This window comes from Choloepus didactylus, chromosome 1 (assembly GCF_015220235.1).
Source record: "Choloepus didactylus isolate mChoDid1 chromosome 1, mChoDid1.pri, whole genome shotgun sequence".
Lineage (NCBI taxonomy): Eukaryota > Metazoa > Chordata > Mammalia > Pilosa > Megalonychidae > Choloepus > Choloepus didactylus.
Window position 1 is genome coordinate 194,924,917 of NC_051307.1, and position 24,309 is coordinate 194,949,225.

Consider the following 24,309-nt stretch of genomic DNA (forward strand, 5'->3'; position numbering starts at 1 on the left):
GAGTCCCGAAACATAACCTATTCATTCTCTTGCAGATAAACTGTGGAAGCAGATCCTGTCTCCAAAACATAAGTGCATATTGAATAAAATCTATGATGATATTACATAGGTAACCTGTACATATGGCTATCTGTTCTGTCTCTGAATGACAGGTGTAAAGTAGAGGAGAAGGGTTGGGAGCCAAGTGAATACAGAGGGGCAGAATTCTGTTACTTAAGTTTTTTGTTTTATTAAATATTTAAATAGTTATAAAAAAAAACAAATGAGTAAGGTATGAAATTGATGTAATGGGTATTCATGTACCTGTCATCTTGCTTAAAAAATAAGCATTACATACCCGATGTAGGTTTTCCCAATACCATTATTCTAAATTTTGGTTTATAATTTTGTTTTTCTTTATAGTTTTACCGCAGATGCTTCTATACCGCGTTGCTTTTGCATGTTTTCTGACTTTCTGTAAAAATCCTACTACATGGAGATGTTCTTTTCTTCTACACTTGCCTTTTTCACTCAGCATAATGTTCCAGACATACATCTCTGCTAATACATGCAGCTGTAGTTCAATCATTTTCCTATTTTAGAATATTTCACTATACATCTCTGCCTCAGTCTTTTTTTTAACCCTTTCTTCTGTTAATGGGGTTTTGGATTATTTCCTTTTTTGTTATTAAGACAGAGCTTCTCTGAACATACTTGTTCCAGCCTTTCCTAGTTTCTCTATTTCATTCTGTTCTATTTAAACCCTGGTTGTTTCTGGATTGCCTCATTAGCTGTCACTGTTGTTCTCACTTTGAGGAGTTCACAAGAGAACTTCCCAAAGACCTTTCCTCCTGTTGTGTTTTCCCCTTCCTGCCCTACCAGTAATTAATCTTAACAGCATGGTAAATTAATATGATTTTTTTTCCCCACTCTTTTAATTGTAGGTCAAGAAGCTACTCAAGAAGTCGGAGCAGAGGATGGTACAGCCGAGGTCGCACAAGGAGCCGGAGCAGTTCCTACCGCAGTTACAAAAGTCATAGGTGAGCTTGTGGTCCTCGCCCTGCACTGTGGCCTCCATCCTCTCTGCCTTTCAAGGGTTGCACAGGCAGAGTAGTGTATTGTGGAGGAGAATCCTGACATTGCTGAACACCAGACTGGCCTGTGTTCTCATCTTTCTTTCAAAGAACAGTGGAATTCTTGCTGGCTATTCCCAGAATGGGATCTTATCAGAGTGAAGCAAGAGAAACAGTAAAGATATTTAAAAACCTCCATCACCACCCTCCACCCCCAACAGTATCTTCTGTAACCTAAGTTCACATCTTCAGTCATCTCTGGGCTTAGGTTAGAGATTAGGATAGGAAGATCTTAGAGAAGGGCCCAAGGTTGGGGGGGGTGGGGTTCTAGTTCTCCCTACTTCTTACCCTCTTTGACCTCTGATGTGTGGACCACTGCTGCAGCCTTGCTTTGCTTTTAAGTGGCCTACCTGTCCAGACCTTTTCCCCTCCCCACCCAGAATGAAATTGAGTATGCTTTTTTTTAAAAAAAATCCAGTATACTTTGATAAGAAAATATAAATATAGCTTCTGGATTTCACTGTGTTTTCACCCTGGTGGGCAAATAAATGTCTAGATTTTTGGTATAGCCTGTCCTGCCCTGAGCCACAAGATGATGGTCTTGTGTGTGATTGATACTAGGACGTCCAGCAGGAGCAGATCCAGGAGCAGCTCGTATGATCCCCACAGTCGGTCCAGGTATGGACTGGGATTGGGTAACCACCTGCAGGGGCAGAATTGAAAGACTTGTTTTATAAACCCTAATTCAAAGTGTTGCCTTTTATTGAATAACTTGAACACATTATTTCTCTTATGAAATCATACCCTTTCTAAATGAGGTCTTTTCAACAATTTTTATTTCAGTCCATTATACTCAAGTGTCAGAAGTGACCATGTCAAATTGTAATGGCAGGTATTTGTTGAAGATATTTGCCTAATAAGATCCACCAGCCTCAATTAAACTAACTTGGTATTAATGTTGTGATATTTTTCTGTTTAATACCCATAATCTGATTTGGAGCAATTGTTAAATGTTTCCACAGTACTTGATAGACAAATGTATCCTCACACTGTATGTAGTGCCCACGTCCTGAACTAGAACACTCTTAATTAAGACCCTAAAAAGAAATGGGATATACAAGCATTTGTATGGGAAACTTGAGTGTTTGTTGTTGCTATTAAAGCAGGTCCTACACTTACGATAGCTACTATAGCAGGAGTCGGAGTCGAAGTAGAAGCCAGAGAAGTGACAGTTACCACCGAGGCAGAAGTTACAATAGGCGGTCCAGGTGGGTATCTCTCCTTTAGACCACTATGGGTTACTGTGGGTATTTGGAAGTGAAAGAGAAAGTGTAACCTTCTGGGGACGGAAATACTTCTTTCTCTTCCAGTATTTCAACAGCACATGGACAGCTATTAAAAGTGGCCTTTGTGTTAAGAGCTGCCAAGTAATGTTTGTTGGTTATTGTTAATGTTTTAATCTAAAACGGGTTTTTAAATATTCATGCGTCCTTGGACAAGCATTTCTTTTGGAAGGAGTAAAGACAGATGGCCACCAAATCAAGGCCCACTTCCTTAAATGGAGCTAGTTGCTACAAAGAGCAAAGCAGTGTGTCAATTTTTTAAATTAAAAAAAAAATTATAAAATGTCATATGCTTCAGAGGCAGGATTGAGGTTTAAAAGCTAGTATTACACAGGTTTTTATGGTAATTTTTTTGGTAATGTCCCTTTCCTGCTAGCCTCTGGTCTTGCCCTCCCCCATCCATTGCAGCTGTGGTGATACTTGTCAGATGTCAGTGTGGTCTGGACACTCCTTTTCTTGAAACCCTTTAAGGTCTCCCAGCTGCCCTCAGGTCAGGCTCTGGAGTATCACATGCAGGGCCCTTCCGCTTACTGACTTCTGGCGAGGGCTCTTTCTGGCTTCCCTCCCTTGATGTGCTGGAACCTTTGCTTCTGCCTGAAGACACATAAGCCCATGCCACCATCTCTCCTCCTGCCCCCTGGAATGGCCAATTCCCACCTACCCTGCAGGTCTCCACTTTGACCCACTGCCCCTGGGAAGCCTTCCCAGGCTGCTAACCCTAGAGTGTGGCCCCTCCTATGTGCTTCTAAGACAGCCCTTGTTCCTCCTGGGGTTCTCATTTCTTTAACTTTTTTGTCTTGCCTGACTATACTTGTGCCCTGAGGAACTATAGTTTGTCCGCTTTTTTTGGTGCCCAGTTTCTGACATAGTGACTGGCTCTCAGTGAATATTTTTCACAAAAACTGAGTGGTGACCATAACCAGGTCTTCTTGACTCTCAGTATCCTGTCCGTGCCCAGCCTCACCTCCACCCCTCATTGGATCCCCATTTTGATTTCCTTGGAATCTCTCTTCATGTACCTTTCCCCTCTTATTTCCTCAAACAGCCTAATCAAATATCAGTGTTCATTTTGGGTAACATGGAAAGTTATTTTGCTCATTTGTACATACAGATTTCAGATCATTTTCCAAGATGTGACATTTCTTGATTTTATCTTAACCTTGATACTACTACCATTTGTCATTTAAAACATCCTTGTTTCCCCTTAGTCTCCCCACTGTGCTGTGCTACATCAGTAATGTTTTCAAGCCACTAGTATTAAAAAAGAAGCTACAAGAAGAATCCAAAGGCTTGACAGTTAAAAGGTTTTTGTATATTTGTTTTGTTTTTTATACAGGAGTTGTAGATCTTACGGCTCTGACAGTGAAAGTGACCGAAGTTACTCTCATCACCGGAGCCCAAGTGAAAGCAGCAGATATAGTTGAAAATGTCTTTTTATATATATATACTAATTATATCTTATTTGTAAATATCTGGTGACTTAAAAGTTTAAGAAACCTAATGGCGGTCTTTTGTTCTATTTCAATATTAGAGTTGAATTTCAAGGATAGATACACTTTGTAGTTGTTACTTGTTTATTTACATGTGCGCAGAAGTATTTAAAATACACAGATATGTCTCCTAGAAATATTTTTATCCACATTTTACAGTAGCTAACTATGGAAATATTTCATTTTCTTGAATCAAGAAATCATGAAATTTATCAAAGGATAATTTTGACTATTATTTTAGATAGACTCTTTTTTCTCCATCTCATATTTTCCTAAGAATCCTCCAGATTCTTTTTGCCTGCTTTTCAGGTTTTAGCATATATACTGCCAAGCTTAGAGCTGTGAAGAACTGTTAAAAGCGGCCAAATATTTATATACACATTACACAGAGTCTTGTACATATGTGTTCCTAAAAACAAACCACCCAGAAGTGATACTGATGGTAGCCAGGAGTATAAGGCAGTGGCTCTGGAGTTCTTAATTTATTACTTACCTCTTTGCTGTCTCAGAGGATCAGGAAAGTGGTCATCTGAATACAGCCCCCTGTCTGCGCTACTTCAGGCTAGAGGGCACTGTTAAGGAGAATAAATCGGCCTTAACTGTAAATACCTGCACTGTCCCTAAGGACTTAATGTTTTATGTGCTTTTTAATAAATACTATCAGAAGTTCAGATTCTGCAATTCTATTCCAGTTCATGCTTTGGTGCTTGGTACCTTTTGGTGCCTCTTTAAGCATTGTTCTTATATACCATACATTAGAAACCATAAGAGAAAAGTAAATTTTTTTTTTTTAATTCACTGGCACCAAAAATGGTTCCCTCTGAGTTGCCTCCACTTTGACTGTTTTGGGGGGCTCCTCCCAAGCACAGAGGTGGGCCAGGGGCCCCCTAGAGCAGGCAGGATTGCCATAATGGGTTGAGTGGCCACCCTCTTTTGCTGCACATAACTGATGTGTGTGCCTCTGGAATAGTGGATTGAGGAAAATCACTGAAATCGAATTTGCCACTGTCCTGGAGACATTTTGCAGGGCTTTCAAGACAGGGCTATACCGCAGCAGTGATGCAAGTGGTCTGAGCACCAACATGCTTTTCCTGCTTCCACCATGACCCAGGCTGACTCCATGGAGTCTGGCACAACATGAGTAAACCTAGGACAGCAGACAGGGGAAGACAGGTGTAGATACTACATAAATTACACATTTTCAAGACTTTGGGTAGTTCCTCCAAAATTAATTTGAGCTGTAAAAACTGGTGTGTATTTTTAATCTTTAGTTTGATTTTTCCCCCAAGTGTACTTAATCACCACAGTGCCAGTTTAATCCATTTATGCAGAAGAAATTCATATTGGATGTTTCACGTAGAACTCTATGCCTTCCTACCCCAGGCCTTGCCTGGTGTATTTGGGCAGTGGGAAAGAGTCGTCATTTGGAGGGTTTTGACAGCCTTTGATGATGGAGAGCTGACCTGGGACATATTAAAACCATCACCTGTATAAAAAGGTGCGTAAACGGATAGGTGGTCAGTTGTTTCCCAAATTGATAGTACATTATAAAATAGGACTTTTAAGTCAAACAAAAAATACTTTCTATTGAATACAAAACAACATGACTGATACCAAGAGTTTTCAAAAGTTACCTGCAAAGGAGAATATTGCTTTAATAATACTCAGTAGGGGAAAAAAAATTCAGAATCCAAACAGAAAACTGCCAGATATACTTAATTAGGTTAAGAAAAGTTACCCTTGGGCAAATGTATTCGTTTTCTATTGCCATGTAACAGATGACCTCAAACTAGTGGCTTAAAACAATACCCACTTCTGTAGGCCAACAGTCTGGCATGGTATGGCTGGATTTTCTCCTCAGGGTCTTACAAAGCTGAAATCAAGGATGGGCAGAGCAACATTCCTTTATGGAGTTTCTGAGGAAGTATCTGCTGCCAAGTTCATTCAGATTTTTGGCAGAATTCACTTAATTGTGGCAAGAGGACTGAGTTTCCCGTTTCTTGCTAGCTGTCAGCCGGGGCTTCTGAGCTCTCTAAGCCACCGCATTTCTTCTTGCATGGTCTCCTCCATTTTCTAACTAGCAATGGGCTGTCAAGTCCTTCTCACACTTCAAATCTCTCTGCCTTTCTCCTCTGTTTTAGGTGTTCATATGATTAGATCAAGCCCACCCAGATAATCGCCCTATTTTAAGGTTCAGCTATGCCATATAACATAACATAATCACAGGAGTGATAGCTCATCCTAGTCACAGATTCTGGGGATTAAGGTGTGGAATGAGGGTTGGGTGGGGGTGATGTTTAGAATTCTGCCAATCACAGGAGTAACTTTGCCCAGCCCATTCAGCTGTGGGTGGAATTTTGTCCTGAAAAGGTACCTTCCCCCATCCCCCAGCCTCATTCATTTTCTCCATGGAAAAGTACAGCCCTCAGCTGTATCATTCAGCTTGTGTGTTTATTGAAGTGAACTCCAGAAATAGCTTTCTTTTCCTAAAGAGGATTGTTCTATATTTTGAAGTTATTTTTGAATAAAATTGAATTATGTTGTGTATTGTGTTTCTTAATAGAAAATGCATTATTGGGCTGTTTTTATAATGTCCTGTTTACTGTAAATGAAATATGATAGTTGGTAGTGTTCAGAACTGTAGAAAATACTTTCATACCTATCAACAATGTCTAATTTGTATACGCTTCAATTTCCCTACAACTTGAAAGTGGGACCTTGTAGATATTAAAATACATACTTAGTCTAAGTCTGAGTCTGTGTATGTCTCCTCTTTCTTTACTCCTCCAGGCTTCAAATAGTCTTTCTGAGATGGAGAAGAAAACATCTTTTTGCTGACCCAGCCAGTGAAGAGGCTTCCTTCTTCGCATCTCCTTTCTTCCTCTAGCTGAGTGATGATGGGGCAGGAGGTGGAGTTAGAGAACTGCAGACAAAGACGTTATCCTCCACAGATAAGCAGTAATGGTGCTTGGTCTTTCTCCACCTAGAAACTCCACATTTCCTCCAGACTTGGTTGTCATCATCCAGCAGAGGTGACCTGTATACAAAATGCAAATTGATGTCTTTGCTGAGGAAGGACTATGTTCCATCCCATCTGCAGTCGCTGACTAGGGACAGCACATTTACCTGCTACACTGCCCATAGCCTCCACAAGCCCTTCCCTAACAACAGTTCACCCAGCAGGCACTCCCAGAGAAAACAGTCGTGGAGATGTTTTTAGCATCCACATGAGAATTTGCAGGGCAGTACATTAACTTTTGTCTTCTCAGAATTCAAAGGAATTTGTATTTTCTTACTGAATACATATAACTTATCACTGTAAGAGATACTCAGTTTTCTAAATTAACAGAGGACCCTCACGTCGGGCAACTCCTGAAAATTGTCAAATCTGAATGTATGACTTTTAATCTTGATCAATTAGGGCAGTATTGGGAGAGAAAATGTGTCAGGAGTTTTGGTCTTGGATATTCTGAATTAACTGAGCATTAAATAGGAAGTAAAACAATCCAAGGAAAATGCCCCTCTTTCAAGAAACCATGGGCACTGACTAGACATCACTGTTTGGAAGGGAGAGAAGGCTCTATTTGGTGTTAGAATAAGAAGCCCAGTGGCAAGTGTTCAGCCTCAAAGAGGAGAGCTGCAATTTGTGTGGCCAGCTTGGGACCTGGAAGCCATGCCTCTCAGGGTATTAGGAACTGGACTCAGATTTCCAGAGGGCTCTGGTGCTTAGAAGAGGGAATCGACTCTGCTGCCTATAGTAAGAGGTGAGAGTCTGACGTTCCATGAGGGACTTGGGATAGAATGAGCCGAGAAGGGTACCAGGAGGAGGGCTTCTGCTTGGCAGGGAGCATCCTCTCAGGAGTCAAGGTGGAGGTGTTAGGGAGAGTGAATCCTGCCCCGTGGCAAGAGGGGTTGGATACCCTGAAAGGATATGGCACTTGCTCATCTCAGGCCAGCCTGGAAAGCTCCAGTCAATGCCTCTTGAGTGCAAAGGCACGGGGATCCTACTGTGGCATCAGACACAAAGGGGTGGGAGGCCAGGGCAAGCACTTTGCTCCTGAAGACCCCAGAGCCACCCTTTTCCATCTGTGGCCCATCAGCCTACAGCTGCAGTTCTGCAGTCTGAACTGAGTCTCATAGACTGCAGAACTCAGGCTGGCCTGAGAAGCATCACATCTCTTTCACCAGCCTAGAGCCATGAGGACATCAGAGTAAAAGGAAAGGAGTGACCCAGGGTGTCAGGTGCCTTCTAGAACCAAGCATCCATCACAGTGACTTGGGGCAGTGGCCCCTGGGCCTTGCCTGGAGGAGGAGCAAAGACATCCCACAAGGGTGCATGTGGAAGGCCAGGTGCAGTCACTATTGAGAGGTTTAAGTGTTAGTCCCTTGAACTAACAGGGAGAGAGGAGGGCTTGGAAACTATTGGGAAGGCCTTGAATACCAAGGCTCTGATGCTTATGCTGAGGGAGAACCAGGCAACTGCTGGTTTGCATTCGGCCTCCTCCCGCAGGCAGCTGCAACCTATTAGAGCAGGGTTCAGCTGAGGCAGAACAGAGGAGTAGCCCCTCCAACCCACCCCACCCTGCAGGGCCCTAGGGCAGCACCCTGGCAGATAGCTTGAACTTGCCTGCCACCCCACTGACCCCATTCTGTGCAAGTCAAGGTCTCCCATTGTCGAGCACTGTCTATTCTGTTCTCTGTAGTTCTCCACAACTCCACATCTTCCAGGGCACTGCACTCTACCCACAACTCCCTGTCCCCTACACACACATATCATACCCAGCCTGGGCTGTTCCTTTGTCAAAGGCGTTGTGTCTGGCTTCCCCACCTCCCCCTTGTCTTGGAAAAGAAAAGAGGATAGATACTTACAGAGGTTTAGAAAACCTGTGAGCTGGTCTCTAGAGGCAGGGGCATGGTTTTGCTGACCTGAGTACCCAGCCCTAAATACCTGAAGGATCACCAAACTCTCCCATCTCTACAAACTCCTGTCAGGGCAGGGGTTCACCTGGGTACCCCTGGGATATGTAGTTTTGGCCTGTATCCCCATCTCCAGTCCCCCAAGACCCAGACCTGCTCTACCCCCTCCAGGAAACCTGTCTTGACCCCTCAGGTGTGCAACTGCCATGGCATGCCCCTCTCCTGGCATCAGCATCTGCCTGGACCCAGGCTCGGGGCCCTTCTTCCTAGTTTCCACTTGAGAGGCCATGGCCAGGAGAGCAAATCTGGCTATTTTTGTACAGCTACTCCCACCTGAGAAGAATCTTAACTGCTATACCAAATTGCCTCCAATTTCCTGCAAGTAACAAACTATATTGCCTTCCTCCTGGCCTTTGCAGGTGCTGTTCTCTGCTTGGAGTGCCCTTTCTCTCCCTCTTTGCTCTAGTTAATGTTCACTCAACTTTCAGGCCTCAGCTCTGAGCTGCCCCATTTGGGCTGAGTTCTACAGACGGCTCCTTCCTGCCAAGTTAAAGGTGATCCACATGCCAACAGCCTCTTAGAGGGCCCAGGGCTCCCCTGGCAGATGGGCTGTGTAGGCCAGAGAAGCAAAAGGGGGGCAGCTGAAACCTTCAGGGACACTGAGCAACCCCTGTCCATCCGCTCCCTTCTCACCCGGCCTCCATCTCCTCTGGCTTGACTGTCACAGCCAAGACTGACTCTCTTTGGCTGAGAAGTGGGCCCAGCCGTGTCCTGTGCAGCCTCTCTCTGCCAGGTTCCTCCCAGACATGGGTGAGGCTACTCTATCCTAGCCTCTCTTTAATCCTGGCTCCTGATGCTGGTGCCTGGCTGTGTGACTTGTCCCTCTCTGGGCCTCGATGTCCTCATCTGACCAATGGGCCCTCCCTTGACACCTTCCAAGTCAGTGAGGATCCACAGCAAGGCAGAGGAAGAAGTGGGCTGGGTGGGAGGAAGAGGCAGGGTAGCCCTAAGGCTAGCCAGAAGCAGGTAGGCCACCATGGCCTGGCCTTAGCCTAAGGCCCCTGGGAGCCGAGTCAGCTTCCTGTGCAACCACCATGGCCTCACAGGAGCAGGATGTCTGCAGGGGCTGTCAGGAGTCCCCCAGCTGCCCCAGCTCCCCACTCCTCACTTAGGCCCCCCATTCCCCTTCTGTGCCCCTTCCTCTCCATTCCCACCCCTTTGCCCACCAAGGTCTCTCTCCTCACCTTCCATCTGGTTACATGCATTCCTCCTCTTCCTCTTGGCCCTCTTTGTTCACCCTCATCTCTGCCCTGAGACATTTTCTCCCTGGCTCTGGGATGGCCTTAGGGGTCTTGAGGAGCCCCTAGCAATCCGATGGCATTAGATCACCAGGTTCTACCATGGAGCCTGCCTAGGACCCTGACTTCTGCTGCATTGCTTTTCCTACCTGGAACCAAGTCACCCTGAGTACACCCTGGGGTCCTTGCCCACTCATGAGTGAGGTGGCATACCCAGGGGGAAATGCTGCCCCTGGCATGGCCTTGTAAGCACATGTTCACACGTGTGGGGAGGGGTTGGGGTGCTGTATGGTACTGCTAGGGTGGGGGCAATTTGAGAGTGACCAAGGATGGGGCAGCAGCCAGCCTGGGATGGGAGAGAGTTGTGGGGGGAGGTGGGTTCAGGACAGGAATGTATTTGGGTGATGACATGGGCACACATGAGACCCACAGAGGCTCCCTCTCCACAATGGTGCATCCACCACCTGGGCCCTGGCAGGTCCAGCACCCCCTGCCCCCACTCTGCTGCCTGCCCAGCCTGGCAGTGCTCCTCTGCAGCCTCCTGCCAGTGCAGCCAGCCCCCTGCCCCCACGGGTGTCCATGCCAGCACAGCATTCCGCAGGCCTGGCAGCATCTTTCCAGCAGAAGCTGAGCAGAGAGGCCACTCAGCAGTGGTCAGGTCACACGGCTAGGCAAGCACTGGGGCCTGGGCCTCTGGCCTCCACTCCTCAGTTTGCCAGCAACCGGCCCTCGGACAGTCACCTTAAGGATTTGATCCCCACAGCCAAAGGAGGCCACCAGGTAGGTATGGGTCGACTGGAGCTAAATCCTGAAAGCACAGAGCAAAATGAGCTCTGCGCCACCCTGGACAACCTTCGGGGAAGAAAGGGAAAGACCTAGACAAGCTGGGGACTCCAGACTCTCCCCCAGGTCAGAGAAGCCCAGACGGGGAGAGTGTGTGGTGTATGCGGCTGGGGGCGCGGAGATTCGGTCCCTCAGCGTGGGGTCGCTCAGAGGAGCAGGTGGAAGCCGCCTCTCCAACGCCCAGCTTCCCGATTCCAGGGCCGCCTCCAACCGCGCACCCCCAACCCCCCGTGGTACAGCTGGAGGGCACCGAGGTTAGACTCGGGGATGAACTTCCCGTTGGGAAAGGGGGCTGGGCGCGGCAGGGTGGGGCCGCGGTCCATCTGCTCGGAAACAAGCAATGGGGGGATGGCTGGGTGGCCCCGGCAGCTCCAGGCAACGCGGGCTGCACCCAGGCGGCGCACACCACGCGTATCCGCGCCCCCCGCCGGCTTACACGGCGGCCTGGCCCTTTAAGCGGCCAGACGGCGGCCCCAGCTGACGCGCCGGCTCCAATAGGCGCCCCGCGCCCCCCGCCCGCCGCGCCCGAGGCTCTGGGGCCGCAGCTGCTCGGCTGCTGGACTCACCGCGGCCCTGCGCCTCCGCCCGCCCGGCCGCGCCCCCCGGGGCCATGGTCGCGGGGCCCAGCGCGGGGGCGACCCCCAGCGCGGCGCTTCATGGAGCGGCCCCGGCCCGGCCGCCGGGGGCAGCGCGATTACGCAGGGCCCTGTGAGCCCCCAGCGCCACGGCACCATGGTACGCAGGGCCCTGCCTGTCCCCCCGCTTATCCGCCCACCTGCCCGCTGTGCCCTCCAAAGCTTGCGGCCGGCGGGCTCTAGGTGAAGGGGCTCGAGGGATGCTCCCCCTTCCTCGGCCCTTCTATCCCCCAATCCTTGATCACCGCGGGCCGGGAATGCGGCGCAACGGCACAGTCCTCGGCGGGGAGAGGGGTTAAATTCCTGGGGTTGGGGCGCCGGCGCGGGATGCTAGGCACAGACGGAGGGGGGCGCTTCCCAGCGTCCGGGACGGCGCCGCCCTCAGGCTGGGTAATGCGGGAAGAGAGGGGCTCGGATTCCCGCCCGGGCCTCAGGCCACGTGGGCGCTGGAGCCGCCCTGCCTGGGGGGCTTCGGGACCCTCCGAGCCAAGTTGGGGGTGGAGGCAGGGGGTGCCCGCATCTCCGTTGTAAACTCCTGTGTGACCTTGGGCCGGTCCCCGGCCCTCTCTGGGCCTGTTGCCTGTAGTGGAAACTGTAGCTGGGGTGTGCATGAACACAGAGAAGGCTAGCGTAGACTCTTCCAAAGGAGGGGCCTGAGGTCATAGACCTATGCCCCCTCACCCAGTCTGGGCCCACCCACTGCTTCCTGGGCTCTGGAAGTAATGGCATGGGTGGCTGGGGGTTTCCATTGTCCAGGGAGGCCTGAGGCAGAGTGGAAGCTGATGGCCTTGTGGCTGTGAGGCAAGGTACCCCTCAGGTGTAGAAGGCTCTGACCCTGGTGGGCAGCCTCTGCAGGTATCCCTGGTACCTGGCTTCCCTCAGCCTGGCTTGGGGAAGAGGATTTGAAGGCATGAAGCCCCCTGGCAATGGAGGTGCCTGGCCACTCTCTTGGTCCTGCATCTTAGCCAGATTGGGGTGGCCTGGACCCCAGGGGATGGGAGAGAGGGTTTGTGGCTACAGCTGGCACAACCAGATGGGAGGGGTGTCCCCAGCTGTAGGGAACTGCACACCTGGCTAGGGAGGCCAGCACAACTGGTGGGCACTGCCTGGGAGGGGACCAGTTGTGGACTCAGGCAACATCTGTATGTCCTGCTGAGGGAGTTCAGTCTGGTGGTGTGGTTCTCAGGCCCCTCAAGGGCAAGCAGGGGGTGACTTGCCTGGACCTTCTGTCTTGGAAATGGAGCCTTTGCTCCCCCCCCCCCCCATCATGCTAACCCCTCTCCTGCTGTGGCCAGCCGGGGCAGGACCTTCTCATGGGAAAGTTGGTTATTCCTCTCTCCCTATGGCAGGTGGACACTGGAGTGCATCCTGTGAAAGGGAGCAGAGTGGTTTGGGGCCCTGCAACCTGGATGGGCTTCCCACCCACAGGCCTGACTTTGGCAAGCCCTTATCCAGGTCACTTCTCCTGCCATTTTCTGGCTTTTGGAAGCCCTAAGGAGCCTTGTTACAACCCAAGCTGGACCAAAACCCCTCACTGACCTGCAGGTGTCCGTGGCTCCGGGGAGGAAGGCAGGGATTGCTGGGGTATTAGTGGGGCCTAGGGAAGCTCAGCTGGTCCCCTGGGTGGGAGGATCCGCAGCCATCTCCTCCTGTTTTATAAGTCATCACAGACCAAGAAATCCAGCCTCATGGCGTAGTGTTCAGCCCAGAGGGGAGGGGGTGGCCTTAGCAGAGCTGGGATCCAGGGTCTCTGCTGCTGTGTGCTCTCGGACCCTCCCGCTATGAGCCTCGGTTTTCTCATCTGTGCAGTAGAGGGGTTGGTAGCCAGAAGATGAATCAGAGGAGGGAGATGAGAGGGACTTGGTGTCATGTCCCCATTAGGTTAGCAGAGTCTAGACAGGCCAGCAGCCCTAGGGGAGAGGGGCAGATGGCGGCTTCTTGGCTGAGGAGAGAGGAGCACGATGGAAGAACTCAAGGAAAATGGCATCCATGGCCAGAGGCCTGGACAGACCTGGGATCCGAGAGGGCATGGGGTGGGTGGATTTCCATTCAGGCTCCTGAAGAGGTGAGCTTGTACACCAGACCCACCAGTCTGGACCACTGCTGCCTGGGTGGTGGAGCTGGCATGGGGGGCGGGGGCTGGAGTTTCACCTGGGGCCTGCAGGGAGGTGCTGGAGGAGGGTGGGGAGTGGATGGCTTTGTGGGTTAAGGCATCCCTCAGGTATGGGAGGACAGAGCTGAGGAAGACCAGAACCTGGAACCAGGAGGGTTTGGTCCAGCCCAGATAATATCTGTCAACAGATATTAACTGAACATCTGGGTGTGGGACCCTGGACCCTGTGCAAGAGACTGAGTGGGCTTCTTCTTTGTGCTGTGCACCATTTGGGGAGGACACTGTGATAGGGCGGAGAATGATTGAGCTGGCTCCTATTCTGGGCAATTCACAGGTACTGGATGTGGCCCAAGGGCCTGAGAGTCTGAGCCATTGGATTTTGAGGGCCACTGTGAGGCTCCAGAGGCCCCAGGTAGTATGACCCCCAAGACAGGGCCATCCCCAACCTGGACCATCCCTGACCAGGGGTCCTGGAGGCCTGGTGGGCAAAGGGCCTGGGGCCACCTTGGGGGCCTCCTGCTTCCAAGCATGGTGGACAGATAACAGCTGCCAACCCCATTCTCACAGAACTCCTGGGTGGGGGTGTGGGGTCATCACACCTGAGGTCACAGGCAGGGTAGCAGGGTGGCTGGTCCAGCTCTGGCTGAATGAAGAGGGCCTGGCTGGACCTCACTGGCCTCCTCAGGCAGGGCAGTGGGAGCAGGGCAAGGAGAAGTTATATGCAGGGCACAGATATCTTCACAGAGTCTTCTACTTCTGCAGGCCTTGGGGTCGAGGCCTTGAGGCCCCCTGCTGGTGAGGTGACAGGTTCCCTCAGGTGCTGCCCCCAGGGGTGCTGTAGGTTGAGCTGTGAGTGAGTCTGATGTCTGTTTTTGAGGTGCGTGGAGTCAGGCAGGCTTGGTTGTATTTGTATGTGTGAGAGACCATGGAGGAGAATCCACCGCGCTGCAGACAGTGGGAGCTCAGGAAATGCTGAAGGAGTGCCTGGGTCCCTACTAGGGTGACCAACCCATCCCAGTCTGCCTGGAGTTGCCCTGGTTTTAGTACTGAAAGTCCATATCCCTAGAAACCCCTAGTCCTGGGCAAACCAGGAAGGTTTGTCCTCCCAGTCCTTACCTGTCCTTTTTTCCCTTCCCTTTTCACAGGGGAAGAGCCAGATGCCCAGAAAAGTTAGTTAACCAATCCAGGAGCTGATCTTTGGCCTCAGACAGCCACGGTTGGAGTCTGAGCTCCAAGGGATAGCTGATTTGAGGTTGAACCCCTGTTCCCCCACTTCCTTGCTTGAGCTTCGGCTCTTCCTCCGTGATAGGCTGCCTTCCCGATGGTGGACGCCACTGGGGAAGGGTGGGCCACAGGGGGTGGGCTGGGGCCTGCTGGCCGTGACCCTCTCCTGCGCTCTCCACTCCCGCAGTTGCTGGTTGAGAAGACGACCGACTCACCAGCGGCCGAGTTCTCGCTGGTGGAGGACGTGGCGCTGCACTTCGCCTGCTTGATGGGCCGCCTGAACGAGCAGCGCCTCTTCCAGCCCGACCTGTGCGACGTGGACCTCGTGCTGGTACCTCAGCACAGCGTCTTCCCGGCCCACAAGGGCGTGCTGGCCGCCTACAGCCAGTTCTTCCACTCGCTCTTCACCCAGAACAAGCAGCTGCAGCGAGTGGAGCTGTCCCTGGAGGCGCTGGCGCCGGGCGGCCTGCAGCAGATCCTCAACTTCATCTACACGTCCAAGCTGCTGGTCAACGCGGCCAACGTCCACGAGGTGCTCAGTGCCGCCTCACTGCTGCAGATGGCCGACATCGCCGCATCCTGCCAGGAGCTGCTGGACGCCCGTTCCCTCGGCTCACCAGGCCCCAGCGCAGTGGCCCTGGCCCAGCCAGCCACCAGCTGCACCCCGGCCGCACCACCCTACTACTGCGACATCAAGCAGGAGGCCGACGTCCCCGGCCTGCCCAAGATCTACGCCCGCGAGGGCCCTGACCCCTACTCAGTGCGCGTTGAAGACGGGGCAGGGGCTGCTGGTGGCACCGTGCCTACCACCATTGGGCCCACGCAGCCCTTCTTCAAGGAGGAGAAGGAGGGCAGTGTCGAGGAGGCCAGCGGGCCCCCGGCCACCTTGTGCAAGCTGGAGGGCGGGGAGGAGCTGGAGGAAGAGCTGGGGGGTTCTGGCACCTACAGCCGCCGGGAGCAGTCCCAGATCATCGTGGAGGTGAACCTCAACAACCAGACGCTGCACGTGTCCACTGGGCCCGAGGGGAAGCCGGGCACTGGCACGGGCCCGGCCACCATGGTGCTGGGCCGGGAGGACGGGCTACAGAGACACTCGGAGGACGAGGAGGAGGACAACGAGGAGGAGGAGGAGGAAGAGGAGGAGGAGGAAGAGGGTGGGGGCAGCGGAGGAGAGGAGGAGGAGGAGGAAGAGGAGGGTGGCAGTCAGGGAGACGAGGAAGATGAGGCGGAGGCAGGGCACAGCGAGCAGGAGGAGGAAGAGGAGGAGGAGGAGGAAGGGCACAGTGAGCAGGATCAAGAGAGCTCAGAAGAGGAGGAGGAAGAGGAGGGGGAGGCTGGGGGCAGGCAGGTGCCAGCAGGGCCCGGGGGGCGCCGGGGCAGTCGGGTGGACCCCCCTCCCCTTGGTCGCATGGCCACGCGGTCCCGGGAGAATGCCCGGCGTCCGGGTAGCCCTGAGCCCGAGGCAGCCGGCCCAGGGGGTGGGAAGCGGCCAAAGCCACCCCCGGGAGTGGCCGCTGCACCGGCCAGAGGGCTGCCTGCCACCGACGGGCTGGGGGCCAAGGTGAAGCTGGAGGAGAAGCAGCACCACCCGTGCCAGAAGTGCCCGCGTGTCTTCAACAACCGCTGGTACCTGGAGAAACACATGAACGTGACCCACAGCCGCATGCAGATCTGCGACCAATGTGGCAAGCGCTTCCTGCTGGAGAGTGAGCTGCTGCTGCACCGGCAGACGGACTGCGAGCGCAACATCCAGGTGGGCCTCCAGCGGGGTCCATGGGTGACGGGGCAGATGGCTAGCTGGGGCCACACAGCCAGCCAGGTTGCGCCAGGCCAGAACTAGGCTCCGGCCACCAGTTTCCTGCTGCTCCTGCTGCCATACAGTTGGCAGGCCTGGCCCAGCGCCACCCTCCCTGGGGAGACAAGATATAGCCCCCACACAGGCGGACCCCCAGCCCCAGTGTGAGTAAGGAGGGCAGGACCCAGGTTCTCAAGTGGTGGGAGGCTCAGGGGCAGCTGGAGCATCAAGGAGGGCTTCCTGGGAGAGGTGGATGAAGCTGGGCCTTGGCATATGGAGAGGATGCGCAGAAAGGATTGGAACAAACAGTACCCTTGGTGAGAGGGCAAAGAGGAGCACAGACTTGGGACAGTGACAGCAGAGAGTTGTCTAGGCAGGAGATGAGGTCAGGGGGACAGTCAGCAATTTGGAAGTTGAGTCAGACAGTGTTCTAGCAAATTCCTAGGCTGCAGGAAGGTCAGCAGGGCCACTGCATAGTTTCACAGGTTGTGCCCTGCACAAAAGCACCCACATAGGAAGGAGGGGTTTGCCAAGAAGGGGCACCCCTTTCAAATTTCCACCAAGGTGCTTTGTAGAGCTGAGGGTGACACAGCAGGAGGAAGCCTCTGCAGTCAGCTCTCTGGAGAGCCAGCTGGCCTGGGGCTAGGGAAAAGGCCCTGCATGAGAAATTTGGGAGGAGCAGGGGCTCCTGGGGCTGATCTGGGGAGCTGGGCTAGCTGCCTGGCCTTGGGCCAACCTAAGTTGGTTTGTGCCAGCCAGGTTCCTTAGAGGTGGTTTTTATCTTTTCTTGTCCAGGAGACAGTAGGGCAGGTAGGTGGGTGCTAATTGCCTAAGCTAATTGCTAATTGCAGCACCCTGTAAAGAAAGTTACCTGGGGGTTCCCTGGTAACCTGCCCCACCCTCAAGCACCTGTTCGTACTTGTCTGCCAACTGGGCTGCCCTTCTGCTCTCCACCAGCCGCACACCTAAGCCTCCTTCCTGAAAGAGAGAGAAACTTGTGCCCCCTTCTGACCTGGGCACCCTGTCCCAATTTTTATCTGAGCCCTGGCCTAGCCTGCAACCCTATGGGGGGTGAGGGAGATGTCCCACAGAGGACAACCAGGAACATTGGGCATGACCAGGGCCCAGGGGGAGCAGGGAGAGGGGTTTGGTCTCCAAGGTTCTCACCACCCTCCATTGCCTGATAGGACCTGGTCCCTTCTGCAGTCCTCCCCAGACTGCCCCTTTGGGATCCATCCCCTCAGAGGTCTCTTATGATGTTGGGGCATGGGTCCCAGCAGGGAGAGGCAGCAGACAGAATGCCCCCCAGGTCTGCCGGGACCTGTTATGTAAAAGGGGTTTCTCTGTGAACTGAGTGCATGGCCCTCCATACATGTAGCAGGTCTTCAACAAGTTGTCTGTCTCCTCTATGTACAGAGATGCAGGTTGAGGCCTTTGGAAGGTCTTGTTGAAGTGAGCATGGCAATGGGGTGGGGGAGAGGGTCAACCTAAAAAAGGTGACCTCTGATCTAGTTGGACTTCCAAGGCCTGGGATGGGGCTGTAAGTGTTCAGGGAATTACCTTCCCTAGCTCCCAGTTGATCCTCTCTCATCAGCTCATTTTAGGTGGGGAAACTGAGGCCCAGAGAGGGGCAGTGACTTAACCAAGATCACACAGTTCTAACAGGATCTAGGGCCTAAAGTCCTTTCACCCTGCAGTGTGTGACTTGTGGCAAAGCTTTCAAGAAGCTCTGGTCCCTCCATGAGCACAACAAGATCGTGCACGGCTATGCAGAGAAGAAGTTCTCATGTGAAATCTGTGAGAAGAAGTTCTACACCATGGCCCACGTGCGCAAGCACATGGTGGGTAAGTCTGGGCCAGTGGGGGGTATGGAGACTGAGGACCCAGTGAGGCCAGCTGTCAGGTGTGCTGGGAAAGACTCCATCCTGCTGGGGGCATGGGCAGTGTGAAGGGGTGAGAAGGTCCCTCTTAGCTGGGAAGCCTGGGTGCAGTGACAGGTATAGCCTGGGCAGGATCTGGGCCAGGGCTGCCATGTGCAGTTGGGCAGGTTACACATTGCACAAGGGCAGCTGGACCAAGGGGCAAGTAGAGATTGGAATCTAGCTGGCACATTGCTAACCAGGCTGTGCATCCTGGCAAGGGTTGTGTCCACTCAGGGGAAGGAGCACCTGTTCCTACAATACACAAAGTGCCATGTGGGCTGGCTCAGGCTCTTCTTGGGTTGATGGCAGCTGTGCCTCTGATTCCTTCTCACCTGGCCCTCACAGGGCTTCAGGCTTCTCTGAATGCCACCCTCCATCCAGCAGTCATGCCTAGACACAGTAAAGGAGAACCCCAAGTGGGTACTGGGCCACCCCACTGCCTCAGGAATGGCTTCCCTTCCCCTCTAGTAATGACCTTCCCACCCCTGCCTGCTGTGGGTGGGCCAGGGCCTGCCCCCTTTCTCCCCTGGACAGTGCCCAGGGACCTCTGTGTGAACTGGCTGGGAGCTGGGACCCTGAGTTCTAGGTGTTGGCCAGGAGCTTGCCGGGAAACCCAGGGCTGTGGTCCTTTCTGGGCTCAGAAGTCCCAGCTCTGAGCTCAGGGGGGCCATCCCTATCTCCAGTTACTTTCTCCCAAATCTTTGAAGAGTTTGTTGGGCATCTGGGGCAATATACCTTACTCCTTCAGGACTGCTGTTTAGGGCCCGAGACTGGGCCTTTACCAGCATCATCCCCTATAAAGCCCAACTCCCCCTGACGTGTCAACACCACCACTAGTCCCTTTTCATAGAAGAGGAAGCTGAGGCATGGAGAGGCCTCAGGGGAGCCAGTGGCTGGGCTAGGATTTGAACTGAGGCTGGTCCCCCTTGGGATTCTTCAGTCTTTCCCTGAAGGCTTGGGAGTGAAGAGGCCTCAGCTGTTTCCTTTGGCAAGAGCTTGAAGAACCATGAGGGCCTGCAGTGCTTGTCTGAGTCAGACCTTCAGAGCAGACAGGGAGACCTACCCTCCAGAGGGAAGGGGGTTGTGGGGAGACCCTCAGCCAAGGGAGCCTCATTTGGAAGTCCTTGGACTGCACTCTACACTTGAGTGGCAGGTCAGCCCCAGGTTCTGGGATGATGACCTCATTCTCTGACTTCCCTGGGACAGTGGCTATGAGGCAGGCCCCAGGGGAGAGTGGCAGCCCCAGGCTGTCCCAGGAGGTGGGGTCTGGGCCCAACGTAGGGGGTGCTCGAGCAATGGTCCGCTGAGACATGATGGCCGTGGTGCCTGCCCCACAGCCCACACCAAGGACATGCCCTTCACCTGCGAGACCTGCGGGAAGTCCTTCAAACGCAGCATGTCTCTCAAGGTGCACTCGCTGCAGCACTCAGGGGAGAAGCCCTTCAGATGTGAGGTGAGTTCCTTCTCTTCACCTGCCCCAGGTGCGACTCGGGAAGACACGGGAATCAGGGCACCAGCCCTGACAGCAGCTGCTTAAAGCTGGGGGGCTGGGGAAAATGGAGTGCAGGGGCCGGCCCTCTGATGTCTGTGGCCCTGGCTTCCCACTGCCCTTCCTGGTTGCCCAGTCAGCCCCACCCACCCCTCCCCTCCCCCAGCACCCACAGGTTCAGGGTGGGAATCTGTATCGGCTGGAGCAATGAGGACAGGCTTTCTGGGAAGGTGGAAAGGACAGCGTCCAAGGCAGGGAGATCAAAGATGGAGATAGGTGGGGTTGGTGGTTGGGGGAGGGAGGCACGGGGCCTCTGGCCTTAAGCAGGAGGTCTTCTGCTGTATGGCCTTCTCCCAGTCGCTGCCCGGGGCCTGAGTGTGCTTGTGGCCTCTGCTCTGCTCATGCCCAGCCACACCGAGAAGCACCCTGGCCTGCCCCTGCCTCCCAGCCTGAGGGCTGCTCTCCCCTCTGGGTGGTTCTCATGCCCCTCCTCCCACGCCCAGAACTGCAATGAGCGCTTCCAGTACAAGTACCAGCTGCGATCACACATGAGCATCCACATTGGCCACAAGCAGTTCATGTGCCAGTGGTGTGGCAAGGACTTCAACATGAAGCAGTACTTTGATGAGCACATGAAGACCCACACAGGTGAGGCAGCCCCGGGAGGAGGGGCTGGGACCCCTGCTCAGGACACATGCATGAACCTGGGCCTCACCTTATCTTCCTGTCTAAGGCTGGGGGCCAACCTCCCTGCCTCCCACAGTTGGGTGAGGCCGGCACAAAATGGCACGGAGTAGGGAGGCATGCCAGGGCCGGGCCCCACCATGGCTGACCCTGGGCTGGGGTGAGGTGAGCCGCCCCCCACTGACGCCTGCCACCCGCCCGGCCCCTCCGCCCAGGGGAGAAGCCATACATCTGCGAGATCTGCGGCAAGAGCTTCACCAGCCGGCCCAACATGAAGCGGCACCGGCGCACGCACACGGGCGAGAAGCCGTACCCCTGCGACGTCTGCGGCCAGCGCTTCCGCTTCTCCAACATGCTCAAGGCCCACAAGGAGAAATGCTTCCGCGTCAGCCACCCCCTGGCCGGCGACGGGGCCCCCTCGGCCCCAGGCCTGCCCCCCGCCCAGCCTCTGGCCCACGCCCTGCCCCTGCTCCCGGGCCTCCCGCAGACCCTGCCGCCCCCGCCCCACCTGCCGCCGCCGCCTCCGCTCTTCCCCCCCACCGCCAACCCCGCCGGGAGGCTGGACGCCAACAACTAGCGGCGGGCTGCCGTGCCCTCCCCGTCCTTCCTATAGCAGGGCAGCAGCACGGGGCTGGGTTGTAGCCCACACACCCCCTACTCCGGAGGTGGCCGGACTTGCTCTGCTGGAAGGCCCTGGCCCTGGGGGCGGGGCGGGGGTGCAGGCTGGAGGCCCAGCAGAGCTGGTGGAGGAAGCCTCGCTCCCAAGTGCCCCACCTTTCAGCAACGCATTGACACCTTTACCTTTTTTAAGTGGTAAAGGAAAAAAATGAGGAAACTATGTGCAGCTCCACCCTCCCGGAGAGGGGGTTGCTGAAGGCAGCAGGTACAGCAAGCGGGTGTGACTCGTCACCAGTTACTCTGCTGAGGCCTGAGCCAGGGGAATAGCCAGGCCGAGCCTGGGTCAGCTTCATCGTCTCAACTCCAGGGTTTGGGGAGAAGCTGGGGCTGCCAGCCCCCTTGGAGGAGGTGTGGACCTGGTCCGAGGGCTGCCAGCATCCAGGCCCAGGCTTGAGGCTAGATAGCCATGAGCGCCTTGGGGAGGGGAGGGGAGAGGTCCCAAGACCATACCCGGCTCTGCACGTTTGGGGTGGGGCAGGCAGGGGCTGGACCCCAGGGATTTGCTTTCTCTGCCCCACACCCCTGCCGGCAGGCACAGGGATCCCTAACCTGTACCAGGCTGCACTGAGGGCCCCAAGTCCTGGAGAGGATGTCCCCAGAAGCCGCTGGGCCTCAGGATGCTGTGGGCCAGGACCTGGATGGGCAGACAGGCTGTGGCTCCCACAGCACCAGCTCCCAAGGGCCCCAGTCAAGGAGCCCCTGCAAGTGGGTTGGACCCTAGGAGCAGGTTTGAGCAAGTGTTTAGGGTTTCAAGGTGCTATCCGTGGGGCAGGGCCGCTGCTCAAGGGACGCCCCATCCCTCACCAGCTGCCCGGGCCACATCTCCCACGCTCCAAGGAGATGTTTGTGTCCGTGTCCGTCTCTGCTCCCCAAAGGCCAGCACCAGGCCTCAGCTTCCACCCCCTGCTGGTTTCCAGCGTTCTTGACCCTCCTGGGCCGCTGCAGGTGAGCAGAGCACGTTCAGGTCCCTGGGTGGGCGGCCCAGGGAGCCCTAGCCCCTGCCCAATGCCTGCCCCAATGAGGCCGGGCACTAGTAGGACGCCATTTTCTGTTGTCATTTAACATTTCAATTCCTGCCTTTAAAATGGGGAGGAAGGTTCCATAAGCTACATGTTTCCTAGTTAAGCTCTTTCCTATTGTGTTTATACAGTTTTGTTTGTTATACTCTTTGCACCTTAAACCCTTGCTACTGCCCACCCACCCCCACCGCCGCTACTACCCTCCCAGCCTGGCTGGAGTAGGAAGAGGCCTGAGCCCAAGTTGGCTGCTGGGGGAATGGGAGGGGGCACTGGGCCCCACAGCCTGAGGGCTGAGGCCCATGGCCCTGGGGCAGGGAGCTGGGGACATCTTAATCATCAATAAACGAAGCACTTTATTCTGTACAGCTGTGGGCAGGCCCTAGGCGCCTGAGTGATTTGAGGATTTATAATCCAAGCAGCACCACCGTGGTGGTTCTGCTGGCTTGGAGGGGGCAGTGCCATGAGAGCTTTCATATGCTGGGGCCCTGCCCTGGCCACGAGCTTGGGGTGCAGCTGGAGCAGTAGAAGCCACAGCCTCCAGCGCTCCCCCTCAGGCACCCCTGCTGTGCTCTAGGGAGAGGAGGCTGGGCCCCTCCCCAAGAGAGGAAGCTTCCTATCTGGCTCCCAGCTCTGTGCAGCCCGGAACCTTCCAGTCTCTTGTGGGGCCAGGACTGGGCCTCCCGGGCTCCTTTACTGTAGCTCTTTCCCTCCCCTGCACCCCTTGATCTCTTGGCTTCCATGACGTCCTCAGGGTTCCCTCACCCTCCTTGTTTCCCTCCATCCCGTACTATTTCTAACCTCCAATCACAGTGCCTGACACCTTTTCAGAGCTGGCTCATGTTTTTCCAAAAAAGTTGATCTTCCCCAACTGGCTGTGGGACTGGAGCACCCCACCCCACCCCCCACCACCATGGGTTCCCCAAGCCCTGTCACAAGTACCAAGGACTCCCATGGGGGCTGGTGGTCTTGTCACCTGCTTGCCCCGCTGAAGCCTGAGCGTGCCTGGGGGTTGAAGATGAATATGGTGGCGCTGATGGTGAAATGCTGTTCCAGGGCTTGGGGCAGGAGAGGGGCTAGACAGCAGGCTGGGCAGCAGTGAAGGCGGCTCATTGTAGCTGCAGGTAGGCCCTGCCAGCTCCTCTCCTGGGAGGCCCCTATCCCAGTGGGGACAGGAGCCCTGGATCCCTGGTGCTAAATGCTCTCTTCCTCTTGGGCCAGTGTTGATGGGAGCTCCTTTCTGGCTAGACCACACCACAAGAGTCTGAAGCAATAATGGAACCTCAGCAATGCCAGTATGAATAGGGGTTCTTGTTTTACCAGCTTTTACATTTCCTTTTCATTTTTTAAAATGAACTAACAAGCCTTGCATGTTGGGGTGAGGGGACTGGGGCACCAAATCCACTTCCCAGGGCTGCTGGCAGTGGGGGTTCAGCATCATCACTTCCCACTGGAGGTCTGCTGGGTGTTCCCTCTATCCAACTGGAACTCAGCCTGCTTGGCCAGACCTCGGGCCTGGAGCCTAGTCTTGGTCCAGCTGGCCATGGGTAGACAGAGAGACCGGGTGGGCCACAAGTCTGTGACCACAGTTCTGCGAGCCAGGGCTGGGTCCAGAGCCTGAGCCTCCTTCCCTGGCATTTGCCACGGCCTCCTCAGTGCCCCTCACTGTGGGCTCAGTAGAGGGCAGGACAGCTGTGCCTAGGTGTGTGGAGCTTTGCTTATGAGTGGGCACCGAAGGCCCCAGAGCCCATGGGGGGTGGCAGGCGGGTGAGTGGCAAGGACAAAGGGGAATAAAGTCAGTACACTCCTG

At 54.3% G+C, this 24,309-nt stretch overlaps 2 protein-coding genes across 8 annotated transcripts in view; both read left to right on the forward strand.

Annotated features, from left to right (window-relative positions):
• Positions 1–6,640, forward strand: part of NKTR (natural killer cell triggering receptor) — a 58,991-nt gene extending 52,351 nt beyond the window's left edge. For 4 of the 5 annotated variants that reach the window (XM_037848105.1, XM_037848131.1, XM_037848121.1 and 1 more), the window contains 4 exons: positions 924–1,019; positions 1,674–1,730; positions 2,216–2,320; positions 3,732–6,640. In XM_037848105.1, the coding sequence (XP_037704033.1) occupies positions 924–1,019; positions 1,674–1,730; positions 2,216–2,320; positions 3,732–3,819 (346 nt within the window). In that variant the 3' untranslated portion in view covers positions 3,820–6,640. The remainder of the gene's footprint in view (positions 1–923; positions 1,020–1,673; positions 1,731–2,215; positions 2,321–3,731) is intronic. The other variant, XM_037848113.1, reaches the window with a different exon arrangement.
• A 4,077-nt stretch (positions 6,641–10,717) lies between these two features.
• On the forward strand, positions 10,718–24,309 carry ZBTB47 (zinc finger and BTB domain containing 47). Of its 3 annotated transcripts, none has more exons than XM_037848176.1 (6): positions 10,718–10,880; positions 15,103–16,668; positions 18,408–18,555; positions 19,970–20,085; positions 20,625–20,769; positions 21,021–24,309. In XM_037848176.1, the coding sequence occupies exons 2-6, from the start codon at positions 15,184–15,186 to the stop codon at positions 21,380–21,382; spliced, it is 2,256 nt and encodes a 751-aa protein (XP_037704104.1). In that variant the 5' UTR covers positions 10,718–10,880; positions 15,103–15,183; the 3' UTR covers positions 21,383–24,309. The 3 variants fall into 3 exon arrangements, with proteins under 3 accessions (XP_037704104.1, XP_037704091.1, XP_037704097.1); XM_037848163.1 differs by lacking the exon at positions 10,718–10,880 and adding an exon at positions 11,475–11,678; XM_037848169.1 differs by lacking the exon at positions 10,718–10,880 and adding an exon at positions 14,841–14,943.

Bases quoted from the DNA above. Each gene is read 5' to 3' on its own strand.
- ZBTB47 (XM_037848163.1), top strand. The intron at 16,669-18,407 runs GTGGGCCTCCAG...TTCACCCTGCAG, and splicing joins ACTGCGAGCGCAACATCCAG to TGTGTGACTTGTGGCAAAGC. The intron at 18,556-19,969 runs GTAAGTCTGGGC...CCTGCCCCACAG, and splicing joins CGTGCGCAAGCACATGGTGG to CCCACACCAAGGACATGCCC.